The 21,234-nt window shown below is 32.6% G+C and overlaps 2 protein-coding genes across 2 annotated transcripts in view; both read left to right on the plus strand.

Annotated features, from left to right (window-relative positions):
• Window positions 1-189: 189 nt before the first annotated feature.
• LOC119636795 (splicing factor U2AF 50 kDa subunit-like) lies at window positions 190-2,736 on the plus strand. The gene is made up of 5 exons (XM_038032411.1): window positions 190-390; window positions 479-1,066; window positions 1,155-1,240; window positions 2,015-2,137; window positions 2,212-2,736. The coding sequence occupies exons 1-5, from the start codon at window positions 378-380 to the stop codon at window positions 2,671-2,673; spliced, it is 1,272 nt and encodes a 423-aa protein (XP_037888339.1). The 5' UTR covers window positions 190-377; the 3' UTR covers window positions 2,674-2,736.
• Window positions 2,737-7,731: 4,995 nt separating this feature from the next.
• LOC119644643 (peritrophin-1-like) overlaps window positions 7,732-21,234 on the plus strand; it is a 135,915-nt gene continuing 122,412 nt past the window's right edge. The window contains exons 1-2 of the mRNA XM_038044280.1: window positions 7,732-7,881; window positions 15,930-16,053. Coding sequence (XP_037900208.1) covers window positions 16,002-16,053 — 52 coding nt within the window. The 5' untranslated portion in view covers window positions 7,732-7,881; window positions 15,930-16,001. The remainder of the gene's footprint in view (window positions 7,882-15,929; window positions 16,054-21,234) is intronic.

Consider the following 21,234-nt stretch of genomic DNA (forward strand, 5'->3'; position numbering starts at 1 on the left):
AAATATTTTTCAATTACCATTTTCATTTGCGTAGAACTTTTGGCATCATTTACCTTTCAAGAAACGATTTTTAGATATCTTTTGTATCGAAGTTAAAATGTTTCTTAGCAAGAGGTTGCTTTATAAAACAAATGGTTGTTTTGACATTGCAATATAAATAAAGATTATCTGCTTCACCCTGTGATGTGTTTCCATATCATTTATTCTTTTAAAACGCAGCAACAAAAATCTTTGATGCCTACTTAATATATTTACACAGCGAAGCACGCATAAATCTATAAAAGTTATCACATTTTGTTACAAATATTGAAAAAGAATTCTGCGTTATTGCAAAGATTTATTAGTGCTTGTGAATATAAATAAAATAGATTAAAAAAATGGGTGCAGACGGTAAGTAAATTGGATCATTGTTAGTGTTCACGTTTGCGGATGTAAATTGTTAGTGGCAGCAATTAAAATGTGGTGTTCTTAATTTTAGACCGTGACAGACGCCGGCACAGAACTCGCTCTCGTTCCAGGGACAGACGGCGTTCTCGTTCTCGCGATCGCGATCGTCGACGGGATGATCGTGAGAGAGATCGCAATAGACGCAGTCGTCGTCGTAAACCATCTTTGTATTGGGATGTGCCGCCGCCTGGTTTTGAGCACATTACACCATTGCAATACAAAGCAATGCAAGCAGCTGGGCAGATACCAGCTAATGCTTTGCCAGAAATACCACAAGCCGCTGTACCGGTGGTTGGTTCAACTATAACGCGTCAGGCACGGCGACTCTATGTCGGAAACATACCTTTCGGGGTAACTGAAGACGAAATGATGGAATTCTTCAATCAACAAATGCATTTAACTGGATTGGCTCAAGCGGCGGGTAATCCGGTATTGGCTTGTCAAATTAATTTGGATAAGAATTTCGCGTTTCTGGAGTTTCGTTCCACCGATGAGACCACCCAAGCAATGGCTTTCGATGGCATTAGTTTTAAGGGTCAAAGCTTAAAAATACGACGACCTCATGATTATCAACCAATGCCCGGTGTGGTTGAGTCAACCCCGGTGGCGCAACCAGTCGGTAAGCAAAACATATCCTATCCGCTTTTTCTTATTTCTTTATCTTTAAATGAATTGGAAATTTAATGGATTTAAAATTTACTTAATAGCAAATGGCGTTATTTCGGCTGTGGTACCCGATTCGCCACATAAAATATTTATTGGAGGTCTACCCAATTATCTCAATGAGGATCAGGTAACTAACTGCGTACTGCAAACTCAGCTTAACTTGAAGATTGCAGATAAAAGTTTATAGGTTTTCTTTTTCAAGGTTTTAACAAAAACAAAAAAAAAAAAATTGCAAAAAAAAAAGGAAAAAATACTATATTTTCAGCAGGAGAAAGCAAAGCAACATTTAAAAAAAATCTTAAGTGTGAACATTACTTGTTGTTGAGTTAAAAATATGATGTTAATAATTGTTGTATATGTTGTGTTCTTGTAGCTTAGGTGGTGGTGGTGTTGTGCTGTAATTCAAGTTCTGTTGTGCTAAAAAAAATCTCTTGAGTCCCCTGCACTACCTAACTGCCAAGACAAGCAGTTTCAGCTCTTTATAAAAAAACACACACACCCGAAAAATTTTCACTACAAATTGAAGGCAAGTTTCTACATGATTTTGCACACAAATCATTTACATATTTTTTGAATATTCTTCTTAGCTTAGATTCCAGGGTGCATACATGAAATTGCTTGATTCACTCTCCTCTTAGATCACAATGATATCAAAAATTATGGTCGACTGCGCGTTTGATTTTTTCTAGGTTTTCCAATTTAGTGATCGGCTGATGGTCTCTTCAGCTCACTTCTCAGTAACAGTTGAAGACAGATATCTCTTAAACAACTTATTGTTTTTATTATATATATATATATATATATTTTTTTTTTTTTTTAATTAAGAATCGAAAGCATTTTAAAGACACACTTATATGGAATGTCTACATAGGTGTATATGTTGTTTATTTCTGCTTAATAGGTTAAAGAACTTTTATTGTCTTTTGGCCAGTTGAGAGCTTTTAATTTGGTTAAGGACGCTGCCACCGGTTTAAGTAAAGGATATGCATTCTGTGAATATATAGATCACAGTATAACTGACCAGGTAAAACGATTGAATTATGACAAACTGTCTGGATAAATTTTTAGTAATAAGTTTCTCTATTATCGATATCGCAGGCCATTGCTGGTCTGAATGGCATGCAATTAGGTGACAAGAAGCTTATCGTTCAACGTGCCAGTGTAGGAGCTAAAAATGCTCAAAATAATCATACTACCGCTGCACCAGTTATGATACAAGTACCTGGTCTATCTATGGTTGGTATATCCGGTCCTCCTACTGAAGTCTTATGTCTCCTTAATATGGTTACACCCGATGAATTGCGCGATGAGGAGGAATACGAAGATATATTGGAAGATATTAAAGAGGAATGCAACAAGTACGGAGTTGTACGTAGCGTGGAGATACCCCGTCCTATCGAGGGAGTTGACGTGCCAGGTTGCGGTAAAGTCTTTGTTGAATTCAATTCTGTAATGGATTGCCAAAAGGCTCAACAAGCTTTAACGGGCCGTAAATTTAGTGACCGTGTTGTGGTCACCTCATATTTCGATCCCGATAAATATCATCGTCGCGAATTTTAATTAAACGAAAACAAATTCCATATAAACGCAACTAAATGAATGAATGTCAACATTTGAAAACATTAATCAATTTCTTTTTTTGTGTAACCAACACTTTGTCTTTTTTTTTTTTTTCTTCTCTTCAAATTTTACATTTAGTTGACGATTAACTGCTGCTTACCATATATTACGTCTGTATGTAGTTAATAAATAAATTTGTAAAATTACGAAGAAACTATCCATTAAACGAAACTGGTAAAGAAAGCAAAAAAGATTTGGTACTCTCTTCGTATGTATGGATGCAAACTGGTTTATGAAAAGATTATTAATTATGATCATTTCAAAGCAGAGAGAGAGAGAGAGAGAGAGAGAGAGAGAGCGGGAATGTCTGACCGATGGTGTTACAGAAAAGCAATTAAACGAGAACATGAAGATTAGGAGCGTAAGTTATAAAATGCAATAAGCAAAAGAATTTTTATGGAGGTGTAATATGACAAACGCTGATTTTGTTACCCATCACTGTGAAAGTTGGCGGTATATTATACAGGTTTTGTCGCTACCCATCTACCATTCAAAAATACGTCTCAGATAATCAATCAGAAAATCAATTTATAGATTATCATCAATATTGAATCATTAATATGTTTGGCTATTTTCGATTGTTCGTTTGGATGTTGTTGAAATTCTTAAAATGGTAAAAACTCGAAACTTTTGGCTGACACATTCTTGACTTAATTTTACTCACCAAGTTTGGAAATAATTAGCAATTTGTTCACAAAATCAATAACGGATTTTCGGAAAAAAAACATATTTTCATTAAAAACATTCACCCTTTAGCCGGGACTTCTAAGGGAACCTTGCAAGTCAGCTCGTCTGGCAAAACGGAAATATAAGAATAAATTCTTTGCTTGTTAACTAAAAGTTAATCGTTTGCAAAATGGAGGAAACAAATAAATATTGGTGAGTGATTTTATCCTCGTTTCAAATCGGTTTTATAGTTCATTTTAAAGACGACGAGATACTATATGAAATAATAAGCATTTTCGTAACCATACGCATTCATTATGCTGGAGAAGTAGCTTGTAAGATTTGTAAGTTGTTTATTATAAAACATAAACTATATTGAAGCACTGCTTGTTGTTGTTCATTCACAAGTGCATATGCTTTTCAGTGCAGGTTTTGGCTTACATACATATTTACACTTGAACTGTAAATAAATAAGCGAGAGAGACAGAGAGAGAGAGAGAGGGAGGGAGATGGGAGGTGATTTAATATTAAATTTTATAAGTCTGAAGGTCTTTGGTGTTATTTTCTTGGGAAATCAATTTATGATATAAAATAAAAACAAAAAAAAAAGTATATTTAAATTTTACATGAGACATTAATTGTTTTTAACTGACGCGCAAAAAATACAATTGTGAGAAAATGATTATTATATATAGTTGGAACGACTGTTTTGCTTCTTATAAGCGCCTATTACAATAACAAATTTTTTGTGGACAAAATGATAGGTTTCTGTAAGGTGTTGTGAAACATTGATAAACACAGATGTCATCCAACCCACAGTATTTAGCGCTTGATATCCACAATATGGGCTTATTGACTTAACGATGTATATTCGTATACAGCATTAAATATGGATTATAGGTGATTTTATACACATTAAAGATTTATAAAAATTTCCATAATATATCATTAATCACTTATGCTTAGTTATAGAAAAACATATCAAGCGACATATTTAATATACCGCTATTATACATATACATTGAAGAAGAAAGAAAAATGAATATTAAATTATTTAGATTTGTGATTATGTTTGGAGCTAGCCACACCTTATATAATGGGAAAGAATAAATAATATAATAGATTGGACAATAAAATTTCAGATTTAAAGTCACAAAAGCGAAAAACGAAAAGAGCGGAAAGATGAATGCCAATCTTACTTGGCTAAGTTGAATTTGGAGACACATTCCCTAAAGAAAAAAAGGCATTTAGAGCATCATAAGAAAAATGTGACATGTGGTTCGAAAAATGATCTTTTGACATTATTTTCTGAACGGAGATAAGTCACATTTTGATTGGTAATGATATGAAGACTTTGCATCTCCTTTGAAGTCTTCTCTTCAAGAATACATCTAAAAAAATTCTCCGGCAAGAGTTGGTATAAGTCGACTAAAGTTAAAATAAGCGAAACTCGCGAATATCAAAAAATGTAAATTTGCTTACTGCCACTCATAGTGATGCAGATGTCAAATGGCATCGTTCCACTGATATAAAAGAGAGGAAAAGATCCCGTCTAGTCACGTATTAAGGAATGTTTTCATTAAAAAAGAAGGGAAAGTTTTTGTGGGGTTCAAGATCGACGAGCGGAAAACACTGCATACTATTTTTTCTATAGATTAAGTCTTTCAGGTAAATGAAACTAATTAACTGAGACGAGGTAACGGATAAAGTCAAATTAATGCCTTGAGCTATACAAATAGCTATCTACCGCAATCTTTGACGACTAGAACGCCCTCAAAATCCTTGAGTTAACATTTGATAGTGCAAATGGCATTCAACGGTACAACGAATAGAAGAAGTCTTTAGGCTATAGATAGTAATAGAAGATATAATCCTGATTAATTTATCTTCAAAAGTGTTGTTATATTAAAAACAAGTAAAAACCTTATAACCGGGTATGGTCAACCATGAAATACTATTACAACACCACGCCTAATACAATTCTTTATTCATTTTTGTCATACAAATTATGTCTTGTTATCGTACAAAAATCTTGCGCTTTATTGTGAATTGAGCTAAAAAGGCAGACCATGGTCCAAGTGACAGTTGGTTATTATGTCAAAATACCATCACGGGTTGACTTTCATCATGAAATATGGAAAGTTCGACTTTTTTCATCATATAAAGGCTTAATTTTGTGTGAGAACTTCTATATGAGGTGGAGGCGAAGTCCAAAAAATTAACCCTTTTAGTTCGCATTGAAAAAATAAATAATTTTTATATCAAATTATTAATATAGACCAACTGTCATTTATAATATTGAGAATTAGATTCCTTTGGCTTGAACAGTTAGTTATTAGAGGAAAAATTTGAATAAATCAGTTGATCGAATCTGAATTTTTTATATCAATTTACTACACCGCAGTACTAATACTGAACGATTTCTCTCATGAATTTTTCAAAATTTCAAATTCTTCAATCAAAAAATGAAGTCACAGAAGTATTCCCATCGAGTTCATTTTCAAGCTGTCTTGTACTTGGGTTAAAAAGTCTCAGTATATCAAATTTCATAAACAAATATCGGATGGACAGATATAAATGAGGATGAGTCTATAGGAGTTCCTTTTATGTATTACATATTCCTTATATCACATGTGGTGATGTAGGCTTGGAAAAGGATTAAATAAAACTTATGTGAGAGACATATATTATTATTTCACGTAGAAGAGGGGGACTTGAAGGATTTTATCCTTCACTTTCTGTAACTTCTGGCACCCCAATATTTCTCGTTCCGTGGCAAGAACGACACGAAGTGAAAGGATCGGAAAAAACAAGGCGGCTAACGAAAAGTGATACTAGCAGTGCTACTTCAGACTCCCTCCGAAAATGAGTGTACAAAATTTGGAACGTCATTTGAAATACGTGTTAGAAGTTAGGTAGATTCTATAGAATTATAATTAGTATGTAATTTTGATCTTTAATAATTTCTGTCTGTCCATTCGTCGATTCTCTCTGTTATTAGGAATCTGCAATTGGGAGAAAAGTTTTGCGAGTAGGGGTGTGAAATGATCCGAATCAAGAATCAATTGTCGAACTATATAAAAGTATTATAATGTGATTAAAACGATTATATAATATTTTGTAATTTTCACATATATTTTTTAGGGGTTATCAGTGTTTATAACTTTTGCCGTAGAGGCGTATATACCTGCCTAACTAAATGTAAAATCATTAGCATGATGATGATCATTAACGCTGCTGCATCATCAATTATTTGCGTATGTGTTGTATATTTTTTTAAGTCACTATCAACGTCTTCATCAGTATTATGATGATGGAAAATGTGTTAATTGTTGTTACGGCAATTGTAAGCAACAAACAACAAATTTATTTGTTTTACTACCATTGTGTACGTGAGCGATGTTTTTTTTTTTTTGTTTTTTTTTTTTATAGCCCTATTGTTTTTTGTAAACAAAGAAACAATGGATCGAAATCATAATAAAAATCTTAATCAATTAGTTGTGGATTTGTTGTGCTGTTAGTTTCGCTTAAGATGATAATTGTAATGAGAAGCTTTTCTTTAACGGCTTTTTTGTCGCAATATCCGTTTGTTTTTTTTTTTTTTTTTTTTTGTTTGAAAAAAAGGTAGCTTGAAGAGCTTGAAAAACAATGGGTAATTGAAAGCAAAATAGTTACGAAAGAAACTCTAAAACGAAAATAATAATATAATGTAAATGTAAAGAAATATATTTAACAAGCTGGGGAAATTTTTGTAGATTTAACATTGAAATGAAAAATGTTGTATGAAAAATTTCCAATTTTTAATACTCGAACGAAAATGATAAATGAGATTTAATATAGGCATGGAAATCGTATATCATAAATATTAGCGTTAAATTCAATTAAATTTAATTGCAATGCTGAAACTATTTGCTGCCATAACTGATGGTTGGAAAAATCCATGTCATCATCGTCTCATCATCAATTTTCAACCAGACGTGTCTGTAAAAATCTTTCTTTTCATTTTCGCCTGCTTAGGTTGCTCTTACGGGCGCATGGGCAACAGTGATCAGCGATCAGCGATCAGCGATCAGAGCGATCGTTTCATTTGTTTTTTTTTCGTTTTTTTTTTTTTTTTTTTTTTTTTCTTGCGAATCAGAGTAAAGTACTCTTTTTTTTTTCTTTTTATTTCTTTTTTAAGCTTTTGAATTGCGGGCGTCTTAAAAACACACTGCCTCATGTAGCTTTTGTTTCTTGACAATAAAGATTTAAGAAAAGAAAAAACATATCGAGCTGCCTGCTTCTCATATAACGGCCAGAGAGTTAAGACAATCCAACAACTTTTACTTTAGTTACAGACGTGTTTTCAAACAGTTTGGTTCGTTTCTTCGGATATTCAAAAAGGAAACGTATACTTTAATTTAAAAGTCTCACCGTTTAAGCCAATTGTTGATTTATTTATTTTGCATTTGCACTGAATAGAAGAAGGACGGAAGGAGTCGTGTATGTGTCAAATATTTAAAAAATTGTATTTCAATTTTTTTTTTTTTTTTTAATATTATTTTATGCACTTGGAAAAACCTTACGATTTTTACGCAAAAATTTAAAATTTTCCATAGCAAAAAAAAAAAAAAAAAAAAAAAAAAAAAAAAAAAAGTAAAAAAAAATAAATAAAAAAAAAAATATCTTCAGAATTAAACGAGTTTTACTGTATGCTTGTTGTGTTTATGTCACCTTAAGGATTTAAAGCTAAATCGGTTGGTAACCAGTATTTAAGTGCGCTAAAAGGCGATTGAAAGTTACGTAAGCTCCCCAACAAGCAGCAACGATATAAATGCTTACAATGCATTTTTTTTAAAGCATTTAAAAAAATGAATTTTGAGCTACTTACCGTATATGCATGCACATATGTATATGTGTGCAATAAATTGAAACAATTTTGCCTTTATTAAGAACACAAGCAACAATACAACTTAATGCGTGAACACAAACGACCCCTTATCAATACAGATATCGTGCGTAAACGATCTTATATTATACTTATAGGAGTTTTTATTGAAATCCTATTAAATGCTTAATTTTTAATTATTGATGGATGGGTTTTCTATTTGCGTTCAACATAATTATAAAGTTTTTTTCAAATGTAAGGCATTGAGTGCAAAACACACAAAAAATACGAATAAAAAAAAAAAAACACAAAAACGAATTCGTAAAATAATTCAACATTTAATCTATTAAAAGGCTTTATTTTAAGTGGATTATCTATGTGGTTATGAATTATCTTTGAACAATTGTCTACGAGTAGTGGAGGCAAATTCGCAAAGGAATTAATTCCATTGGTGTGTTGAATGCAAAACTTGTCATGTTCTACGGAGCAGTTAAACTATAGTTATACCCTGCACGACTTGGCTTGGAAGGCGTTCAGGTAGCCTCAAATTTTACTATTTTCTGAATCGATCTAAGGCTGTCTGTCCGCCTGATGATTGTCTTTGTAATTTGATACTCAACCTATAGGTCGTAATTTTTGAGATATATTGACGTGTTTCGATCTAAGGGAAGATTCCCTCTCCTTGTATGAAAAAAATTTGCAATTTTCAATATTTCTCCAAAAAAGTCGCTGAATTAATAGTATTTCGGCATGCCAAGTTGATGTGAAAATTTTGGATCGGCTAGGGAAACTTTTTAAGCCCCTTCTGTAATTCTAATCTAATTTCTGCTATTTCGCGAATAAATTGACAAAGAAATCATCCTTAATGTAATTGGATCATATAGGTCTATTATTTTGGATATCACCGCATATAGCGATTCTGACGTAAAGTAAATTTTTACATGCCTTTACAAGCCCTAACGATTAGTGTTGGGATAACGGGAACTTGTTCATGATACGAATTTGACATAAAAATCAAATGAATCAAATTTGAATCGCTTGGGTCTATTTTTCGAACTCCACTTCGTAGAGGGTTTCTCATGAGTGGTAAGCCCTTCGAAAAATGTTTTAATTTTTCACGTTGATCCATAAAAGCAAAATAATCAAAAAATGTGACAGTACGGACTTTGGATTACGTAAGTCCGTCAAATATCATGAATAGCAAGTCCTTATGTGGAGAGAAAGTATATTTTCTAGTTTTGCATGACGACAAGCGGAAAATAAAACAATTCTTCGGAAAGTTACTTGAGTTTGCTAAATCTGGATAACATTACATGATGATGTGTTGGGTATCCTTCAATATGCCGGCTTTCATGACAGATGTGCCTTTGTATGAAATCGCTTTGTAAGTTTTAGTGGCTTATTGCTAAAGCAAGTTAATAACTGTATCAGAAGTAAGTCGCTTATAAGTCGACTATAAGTTTTTTACTTGTTTTTACTAAAATTTTTCCTTGAAATTGAGATACGATTAGTTTATCTATCCATTGTGAGCCGTGGCATAGGGATATCGCTTTTTCGTTCCCATTGTTTAAAAGAGAGACTCTATTTGCGATAGACTTGTTTGCGAAAGTTACGATACCGTAAGTGTTTCAATAAAATTTTGAAATTGCAAATACTTTACTTACGCAAGAGGGGAGAGAGTGCCAATACCTAAAGGTAGTTCTATTAATTTTCTATTGGTACGAGTTTAAAGAGATAGTTTTTATCATTTTTGTTTCAATTTTTATGTAAAATAGGAATAATTGATTACTCTGCATAGAAGTGCTCCATTTTTTTTTTTTTTTAATTTTTTTTTCTTTTTTTATCCTATTCGGTTTCCTTTAACATATCCACGTTTTATTCAACGTCGGTTAATTGAATTTATCATTGAAATTCAACTTTGGTTACAACAAATTTACATAGGTGAACGGGAAATTGTTGAGCGATTGAATGCCTTTTAAAAAACTAGGAACGACTTGTATACTTCATATATGGTCCTCTAAATCAATAAGCCGTAAACATCAAGTACCACATATATAATAATAAGTTTGTAAGATGACATATCGATATCAACTCTGCTATTGACGAATCAATATTATTGTAACGGGAACCGTTGTTTGTGAACCTTCACGTTTTTACTCGACGACTTCTTTTATAACCATCACTGAAGGATGAGGGGTATATTTAATTTGTCAACACTTTTGCAACGCCAAGAAGGGGGCATCACATACCCCCCCCAAAAAGTATATATATTCTTGATTGGCATCAAATTTTAAATCGATTTAATTGTGTCCGTACGTTCGTCTATCTATCTGGCTGTCTTTCCTGCCTGTGTAGTGTCTCGTGTAAACATACTTCTCGTCGCAAAAATAAAGCTATCGACTTTGACAGAAACGTTGAAAGTTCTTGCACGCAGGTTGGCATTCAAAATAGACCAAGTCGAGCGAGGGACACGTTCATAGCACCACGTAAACTGAGATCACCTCTGGTTTTCAAAGAAATAACCTTTTTTTGCTAATTTCTTATAAACTTTTGCAGATAAATGTATGGAAATTTCAACGCGTATTGTATGAGCGATGGGCACTTGTACACTTGACCATGCCTACCTAATATTGTAGTGTATCAAAAATTAATTTTTCTTTCAATATATTCATATCGCGCAGAAAAAAGCTTCAAAAAGCCCATAAAGTATATCAATTCTTCAGCTTTAAATTCGGAATGTGTCTAAACATGTCCCTCGGTTTATTTGTCCGTCTGCCCAACTGTGTAGTATCAATGGTAAATATTCTTCCGTTCGTACAAATTTGTAAGTGATTTTAAAAATGACTCAAATCTGTCAAAGGACACGCCTATAACGCCCACATGTATATGCATTAAAAACTGTCTTTGCTTTCTGCGTTTTTTTGCACACACCACATAAATCTCCTTTTTGTATTTTGCAAATAGAAAAAACCAGCCCCACCCATTTAATATTGTAAGCTATGCCAACTTAGTTTTTTTTTTCTTTTTAGGATCGCGGTGATGGGCATAAATGATTGAGTCACGAGCGAGTGCAAATTCCTTACTTGCTTAGATCATGTTCCTGCCACTGAATTATAATTTTTAGGATACTACAGGTTTTACTTACAATTCGTAGGAGACCTATTTACAAATTATTAATATCTATAGAAACTTTTTGTACAACGCCTTACTTCTCATTCTGGTCTTGTCCATTCGCATAATGCAATTCAATCCTCTTGACTTGACTCACTCGACTCATTTTCGACTGATTTTGCTTTCCGCAATTATTCTGCTTGTATACACGTCTGCAAGCAACGTGCTATTGCCTAAATTCATTGCGATATTTTTAATCCCTCAACCTGTTAATCCATTGTTCCGCTAAATTTCTGCCAATTGTTGGCAATCTTTTCGCCAGTCACCAGCTGCATGACGCAGGTAACGCGCCATAAATGTGTCCTTGATTATCCACTTCCTTTAAAATTTGTTTTCTTCGAAAATCGACTAATTTTCATGAAAACTCAAATCATCAACAATGGTATTTTCGTCACATTATCTTTAAACACTAGTATTTCGATTATTAGCTTACAAGTTATAAGTTGTTCTGGTTTTGTTACTTATGCTTTTGTAGCTTTAACAAAACTGTAAATTGCGTACTAATGATCGGAGATATCACCAAATTTTGATCCATTTCGTTTAAAGCTTAGTACTAACAAAACACCATATGGATTCGTCCAATATAATTATTTTACATCTTACGAGCTTATTGGTCGATGGATTATTGCAGTTCTGTGCACGAGAGAGGATTTGGACTCGTCTATTTCGCGGCATTTTTAGACATTTTTACCAGCATCTTGTTACATTTTACGTGTTCCTTTATATATCGTATTTTTAAGAGGACGGCGCCTTTGATTGAAAATCTATTCTTAGAAAGCTTGAAGAGCATTCACCGGCCGATGTAATAGTTAAGGAATTTAAGCTGGGAGTTTGCGATTGTATTTTATGTAAATAATATATTCGAAACGTATAATGTACAGTTTCTTCCGTTTTCAGTCCGGTAATATGATATATAATTCGAATTACGCTTAAAACGTTTAGGTTGACATAGGGCACATTTTTAAGGGCAGAATTTTAATTAGAAAAATAGCGTGAAATCGTCGCAATTGCGATGAACTGCAATTTTTCAGTTGCATTGAAAAAATTGATTTTTTTCGAATCTCACAGATAATCCCGGCTTTGATCACTTTATCACTATTTATAACGATTAAATTGATGCTTTAATCGATTCAAAGTTACAAAGATAAGATGTAACCTTAACATTGACAATTTAGTTAATAGTTTCGTAGCATATTGAGAATAATTGGTCCGATGTTATTTTTACTTTCAAACGTCAAAAACTTTATGTTGATATAAAGTCTCAATGATAATCCGGATAACTATCTATACTAATTAAAAATCTATATATATCTTATATTCATATGAGAAATATTTAGATAGATTTCGGTTAAACTTATCATTAGTATTGTTTATAGTATAATTTCGTAATTCTTGGGCTCTATTTAAAAGAGAATCAATCAAATTCTATATATGAGGTCAAATTCTATGTAGAGTCAATCAATTTTCGGCGGAACGGCTTTATTATTTCAGTTTAGTTTTTAAAACTCTATGCCAGTCAAACCTGGTTATGATTCGCACTTAAATATACAATCTTCTGAATAACTTAGCAAACTATTTGATCCAAATTTTTTATGCTTAATTTACTAGGAACGAATTTTCATCATAAAATATTGAAAATTTGACCTTTTTAGGATATGAAACCTTATTTCTCATCAAAAGTCTTCTATGCGTTTGGATGCAAATAATAGACGTACGTGTTCCAAATTCGGTAGGCTTGACTTTTGAGGACATATTGGCCTTTTTACAATAAAAAAGGTTTCGTTTCCGTAGGAACGGGTATCTGATCTAAAATTTTCGCACCAATTTAGAATTTGATAATACTATGATCAAGCGATTTTTGTTGAGAAATTCTAAAAATTATATAATTTCCACTCCTACATCACTTAAGTTTGTGCCGACTGTTGTAATACCCAAAAAAAAACTTGAGATCGATTCATTTAGTTTTGTCTGCCTATCTGTCTGATGTCCGTCCATGTTCGTTTGGGTTCGACCCACAAATCGTAATTTTCGACATATTTTGATGAAATCAAGCATCGCGATGTGTTTGCAGCTGGTAGACAATATTAAAAGTTGCAGTGCCGCAGCGTTCCAAGAGGATTTGCGAATGTTTTGTGTGAACGAAGAGACCTTTTCGGCAACATTTTCTTTATGGTTAGTTTGTTGAAAGCGGCTGCAGACAGGTGTTTGACTTTGAGATATACATTTCAAAAGAAAGCATTTTCAAGATATATAGTCATAATATTTTAGTTTCAATAGTCTTATGACATATGGTCCTAAGAGAGTGTGAAAAAACTTTCAAATTATTTTAAATTGTTTTCCATTCAGCACATCCTCTCGCAAGATGACTTTCTGGCCTGAATATCTTCTAAATTCAACTCTCATAGTTTTTCCGTATATAGCCGGCACACATTGGAGAGGGGCAGCGATTGCTTTCAATGCTTGTACCATGAACTTTTTGAAGTGCTAAACCGTAAAGAGTCAACTTTTCACATAATTTCATTTTAGGTAACACTTTCTTCTGCTAAATTGGTCAAATGATGGCGGCCTTCTGCGTGCTAACCGAGTTATTATCTATGGATATGCGTAAGAAAATTATATCGCGCATGTCAGTTGTGCGGCTTTAATTTTTAAATCCGCATAGTTTTGTTCAAGTATTTACGATTCAAATCGTCGTCTGTACTCACGCGTATACCATAATTGCAACGGAAGAAGTGGGAAGAAGAAACACACTCTTTCCCTTTATGAGACATGGAAGTGCTCGCTTGTCGGAACGATTGCAAGGGCTCTCAATTGATGTGCGAAATTTTGATAGAAAACTTGTCATATTTCCAACTATTTCCTTAGCGTAGAGCATATTAAATGAAATTGGAGTAAAAGAAATGTCGCAATATAATCTCAAAAGCAGCGAAGAAGTGTTGAGCGAACTTCTATGCATCCTTAAGTTAAATGAGTTACTTGATGGCAATGATCTAAATAACTTTCTCTATAAGAATTATAATATTCTTTAACTGCTTACGTAGTGAATATTTGATTTTGCATTCAACTGAACTGCTTAGGCGAACTTGAGTTATTAGAATTTTGCTAAGAAATTTCAACAATTTCAATAAGCATTCTTGTAGCAGTAAATGCCTTAAGACTTTTATACTTAAGTTTCAATATTAAAATAAATTGCTATAGATGTGTGATGACGTAACCTCAAAAAAGCGAATAAAAGTGACTTCAATTGACATAGGGACAACAGCATGAAATTATCTTAAGCTAAAGGAGTTGCAGCAATCAAATGCTTCACTTTATGGGAGAGATTCTAATAAGTTCTCTTGCGAACGGTTTGCTTGAACTTTTTTAAGAAACATTTTGCGAATTTAATGCATTTTAGAAATGATTCCGCGAAAAATTCTTTAAATTAATTATATATCTGTGCCATTTGAATAAATAGTGAAATTATAATTAAAGTTATTATGAAGGAATTTTTAAAAGAAATTATTTATGTTTGCTTGCAATGCATGTGCAAGTGTTTATGATTTCTTTTACAAATGCGTGCATATTTCGCAATAATTTCATTGAAAATTATCTTTAAGGGGTTTGTCTCCTACTAAAATATGAATTTTCATTAAAATCTAATGTGTTTGGAATGCAGTTTTTCTTTATTTGTGAGAAGCCTTTAAAAAAAACTCGCGCATAGGTTTTACACGCTTTACCTGTATCTTAAATAACTTGAATATGTATGAGTGTGAAACGAGCAAAAACAAAAAAAAAAAAAGCTTTAATTGATTTGAAATGCAATGCAATGCAATGCAATGCAATGCAATGCAATGCAATGAACTGTAATGAATGGATGAACGTATGAATGTGAACTTTTCAATTTCACTATACAGAGACAGATAGACGGACGGACGGACGGACAGATAGACGGATGGGCGGACAGATGAATTGAAAGGTAGAGAGACGTACAATTTTCAGCGAATTTATTTTTATGATTTTAATTTTAATTATATATATATATATATATATATATATACAATCATTTGAAGCATTCGGTTTTTGTTTTGTATCTATGGTTTGAGCAAAAAAAAGAAGAAAACATTAAAAAAAACCAAGAAATTTAAAAAAAAAAAAAAAAAGAAAGTATTTTACTAACTTAATATTATGTGTGCAATGAAATGTGTTAGTGTATGCGTTTTTGTGGCAGGTGACTGACATACCGAACGAATGTATACAAATCGCATAAAAATAAATGGATTGAAATGAAAATTACTGTGTGTTGTCTTTTTTTTTTTTTTTCGTTTTTACTTTGTTTAACGTAATTCACATGCATCCATAATAATTAACATTCAAAGCAAATTATGTAATTATAATGTAAAGAAAGTGAGGAAAAGTGAAGAGGAAAATATAAAAAATGTAAAATGCTTTCATTACTATTATTACTATTATTATTATTATTATTATTATTTTAATATATATTTTTTTAAAGGATTTTTTAACAATAATTTCGAAGCCAAAAAAAACTCTACAATTTAAATAAATATAACAAAAAAACGTCAACATGTTGCAGTTACGATCTGTCTCAACATTTACTATAACAACATTTCTGATGGGTAAGTCAAGCGATTTGTTCCTATAAAACTTGTAAAAGATATATATCTATATATGTATATATTCATATACATATGTATATATATGTATATGGCTTAGAAGTTAATGACCTTTTAAAATATTTTATTAACAACATTCGTCTTTATATATATATTTTGGTTATGTAAAGAGTTATGCGCATACATTTTGTGCAAGACGTGTTTGAATTTTTAAATCGCTTATATAATTTAATCGTTTTTTTTTTATTTCTTATATGCGTAGAGTATCTGAAATTTATATCAAAATAAGAGAATTGTTTGTAAAGGCCATGTTGTATTAGATGAACAGAGTGAAGATATTTTACTTTCTATTATGGCATTTCTTAATCGTCGGTTTCGTTCTTCAGCATCTGTTTATATGTTTCCCTAACTGGAGTTGAGCTCGTTCTGGTCAAGTTTTTTCCCGATTATTCTTTGAATCGTTTAAGCCTTCTATTTAAATAAAGTCACCATTAGACCAATCGTTTGTTCTTCAAATTTATTAAACGACGTAGTCTTCCTTCTCTCGTTTTTCAACTCTTTTTATACTCATCACCGAAGGGTGAGCGATGCATTCATTTTGTCAAAAGGTTTCCAACGCCGAGAAGGAAGCTTCAGAGATCAAACATAACGTATACATAATCTTGATCAACATCAGATTCTGAAACGATTGGACCATGTCCGTCTGTCCGTCAGTATAAACATTCTCCTGGTCGCAAAAATGAAGTTATCGATGCCAAATTTGACTGAAAGATTGGAAGTTCTTGCTTGCAAATTGGTATTCAAAATGGGCCAAATCGGTCGAAAAAAACGTCCAAATTACTGCGTAAAATGAGCACAATTCTGTTTTTCAATGGGAATAAAAAGTTCGTGTTTTGCTCGTTACCGATAAACTACTGCAGGATAAATGTACAAAAATTTGAACGTACATTGTACTCGCTCTGCAAAAAAGAAAAAAAAAAATCGTTCACTCCTTCTCAATTTTATACAGTGTTATCACATTATTTTTTTTCAAAACCTTTATAGAAAGCCAAGAAGCCGCATAAAGTATATAAAGTCTTGGCCAGTTTCAAATTACGAATGCACCTAAACATATCCGCCGGCCCGTCTGCGCAACTGGGTAGTATCTATGATAAATATTCCCCCGTTTGTCAAAAAGGAGGATATCGGCTACAAAGTTGCAAAAGAACTTGAAAGTGATCCAAGCTTTACAAAGAACATGATTTTATATTGAAAGTAGAAAAAATTAGCTGCGCCCGCCCAATATTATAGCCTATGAACATTTAGTTCTTAGTTAAATGTTCAGCCAAAGTGTGGATGAACGCACACAGTTACCGTCAATGGCGAACGTTTAGAGAAGTATGATAAGTGATTTTTTGTGCCGCAAAAATTAGATGAGCTCGACTTGGACGATATGTGGCTTGAACCAAATACCCAACGCGCTGCGCATTTCGTAACAAAAATCAATTTGTTGAGAAAAAAGTTGAAAAAATCTTCTTAAGATTTTCTATTTTGTTTGCAGCAACATTTTTCAGATAAAATACTATCCAAGAAATTCGTAAATCACGGTTCGAGCGCTTGTTCGATCAGAAGATGAAATTTTTCAAATCAAGAACATGATAATATCTTGTACTGTAACGTTCATGTAATACATCGGCCAAGATCGGCCAAGTAAGAAAAAATTATTTGCTTTTTCTGCGAAATGCAACTTTATTTATTAATATAGTCATCTACAAGGGGTATGCAATCGCTTCAAAGCTTTTGTAATAATTTTTTACTTTTTTTATGGCATGATTTATCAAGACGTTCAAAATATGCTTCACCTTTTGCAATGACCTCATCGTTTGATCCACTTTCGTTTTTCGTACAGCTGTCCTTTTGATATTTGCAATCAGCTGATAATAATCGCCAGGGGCCAGGTATGGGAAAATACGACGGATGGAGAGCAATTTTAATTGAAGCCATCGTAGCTACCGGCTTGCGCAACAGGGCATTTCATCTATAATAACTAAGTGCGGTACCTCTTTTGGAATTAGGTTTCTCATGCCACACTGCATTTCGATATTTTTAGGAAGTCAGTTATATATTGGAAACTTCATTCGTCAATTATCGCCAATAATTTTTAGGATTTCTGCGATATTTTCTGATATAACCAGCAAAACTTTTCCTGGTGTCCACCGCATTCAGCATCATTGCACGATTACGTCAAAAATCAGCTAAACAAAGCCAATGCTGAATTTGAACGGTATTTATACCCTACATCACTCGGTGTACAGGGTTTATTAAGCTCCTGTAGTCGTATGTGACGCGCGGGAGGGCTTGAGATAGATCCGTCTTTCGATAAAATTGGGTACAGTGACGTGTTTTGATCGAAGGACGAACGCCCTATTCTGAAAGGTCGCTATATGGAAAATAATTGGAATTTTCAAAATTTCTCGACAAAAATGGCTAAGTAGTGGTATCTGAAAACTTTGGACCGACTGTGGCAATTTTGAAACCCTCTCGCATAACGAAAACTAAAGTTCATCAAAGACAAAGAGGTGTAGTTTTCATTGGTTCACGATGAAAATTATATTATAATAGTAATTTAACATAAAAAAATGAATTCTGCTAAATTTGGACTATCTCCGCCTATTTTTAGATCCTACTCTAATAAGCATTTTCAGAAAAGTCTTAGCTTTAATATGTGATGATGAAAATTGATTCATAATAGTAATGCCATATAAAAATAAGAATTGTTTTAGACAGTGTGGTGTAGGGTATGTAATCGTCAATCCCGTCCGACTACAATGTTCTGTTAAATAGGAGCTAAATCGCCGAAACGGCGCTACTTGAAACGAGCGATTTTCGGGTATTTCTACCCAATTAGTACGATTGTAATCATTTTAAAGGTTAAGGGCTATGTACCTTTCAAAAGTTAACAGTGTGTATTTATCCAAATTTAATATAATTTAATAACTATTTAAATACGAGATGAATGACTAATGTAAGTTGTGTGCGATTTCTTTGCTCTCAAGTATATATAACACAGACGATGTTATCAAGATTTAATTCTACAGGCCTCGTAAGTCGAGAGTAACGATAAACGATATATAATATGTATGCCTATTGGGCATTGTAAGCAGTCTAACAACATAGAAAGAAATCTTGCTTTTGCTGTAAACCTTAAATAAGTTTGAAAGCTTAAAAATCAAAATTAAATAGAAAATTGAAAAATAATTTTTGTTATTTTTTTTGTTTTCTTGTCAAAGCAATACAAAGAAGCGGGAAAATATTTCTTTCAACATATTCGTGATTATATAGTTTCATCTCGAATAAAAAAATAAAAGTCGAAATTGTCGCATAATTTATTATTAAATGAAGGCGAAACCGGATAATTATTATCGATAAATATGTTTGCTTGGAATCCTTCGCTTCCTTTACTCACATATTTCACACGAAAAGGAACAGGGAAGTAATTATAATTCTTACTGCCTGCCTGTCAATGGTATTAGTTCAATAATTTCTTTCGTTCAGTCGATGCATATGCTATACGCAATAATCTTATGGAAAGAACAATATGACGAATTTTTTACTTTTACTTCTCATACTTTACATAGATAGGCTTTACCCAAAAAACTCTAACGTCCGAGATTGTTGAAGAGAGGAGAAAAAAAAAAAAAAACAAACAAATCAAAAATACTCGTAATATAAAATAACAAAATATAACAACAACAAAATAATATTTGGAAGGAATCGCTATGACAATAACTGTATCATTGCAATAATAATAATAATAATAACAATAGCGGCAGCAACAGTTGATTGCGATAATGATGATGGATACATATCCTGGGGGAATGTGTGATTCCGAGTCAAGAGTAGGGCAGAATAATAATTTTTAAGATTTAATTGCGATATCCGATATTAAATAAACCTAAAGGCGATTTCAACATTCAATGATTTTTGAACAAAACAAAGGCGATACGCTAGAGGAGACAAAAAATAAGAGAGCAAAAAAAAAAAGAAAAAAGAAAACATTTTTTAAGTAATATAGCAGTAAATATTTTCACACACACAATACATACAATTAATGAAATTCATACCCATATGTTTGATCCGACGCAATTTGTGATGCACAGTATGTTAAGTTCGTGCGGACGTATGTCGCCGCCAGAAAGACTTGAGATAGCTCTAACTTTTTTGTACCGATTAGTTTAGAAAATTATTCTAAGCTTGTCTGTCGGTCTTTCCTTCTGATGTCTGTCCATGCAATCTTGGGTTCAAGCATATAAGTCGCAATTTTTAAAATCTCTTGATGAAATTTATCACGCTTATGACCTTTAGTCCAAAGACGAACGTTACTGAAAGTGGTTCAGGGATCAGACCACTTTTTCGCCTAATCGCCATATAACGCCTTATTTTGATAAATTGTTCTATGAAAAAAATAGTGTTATCTTTAAAATTTCGCGACAAAAATCGCTAAATAATAGAAATTTCCTATGGAAACAGGATCTTTGTAGAGTAAAAAGACTTAATATTCAGTACATCCTGATGAAAATTTGACATAAAAATTAACCTGAACAAATTTAAAGCACATAGGTTTATATTTTGGATCCCAATTCATGTAAGGCTTCTAATGAAAAATAATCTTTTATATGCCAACAATGCTTAATTTTTAATATTTTATAATGAAAATTGTTTCTTAATAAATTAACTTGATTGGGAATTTGGATTGCGCAGGTCTATTTGTTAGACCGCACCGCACAAAGAGGTGCTCTTCAAAAAGCAAGCGCTTGTATGGCGCGACAAAGTCTAATTTTTGGTTCGTTATTACAAAATCGTACCCGGAATACGATAAAATCTTTGCGAAGCGAACTGATTCTGTTAAATTTGGATGACGTTAGTTGACGTTTTAAGTATCCCGTAATGTAAGGAATGTCCTGAAAATCAGGCATTTACATAAAAATAATGTATAGTCCTTGGTGTATTATTAAGAAAATGAGTGAATGACTGCATTAGATAAAGTGATGTAGGATATTTAATAGTCGATCTTGCTCGACTACATTCTTCTTACATATTTTTATAAGCATTTACCTTTAAATATGATATCGGTTTCAGTATTTTTTCCAATTTAATTTGACGTTTGTGAGCATAATAGGAGAGTTGATTCTTTTTAAATAGCGG

Source organism: Glossina fuscipes, unplaced genomic scaffold, assembly GCF_014805625.2.
Source record: "Glossina fuscipes isolate IAEA_lab_2018 unplaced genomic scaffold, Yale_Gfus_2 0, whole genome shotgun sequence".
Lineage (NCBI taxonomy): Eukaryota > Metazoa > Arthropoda > Insecta > Diptera > Glossinidae > Glossina > Glossina fuscipes.

What these genes read in the sequence shown, in the direction of transcription:
- LOC119636795 (XM_038032411.1), top strand. An exon ending in CCCGGTGGCGCAACCAGTCG is followed by an intron (nt 1,067 to 1,154) that starts GTAAGCAAAACA and finishes TTTACTTAATAG; the next exon opens with CAAATGGCGTTATTTCGGCT. An exon ending in ATTATCTCAATGAGGATCAG is followed by an intron (nt 1,241 to 2,014) that starts GTAACTAACTGC and finishes TCTGCTTAATAG; the next exon opens with GTTAAAGAACTTTTATTGTC.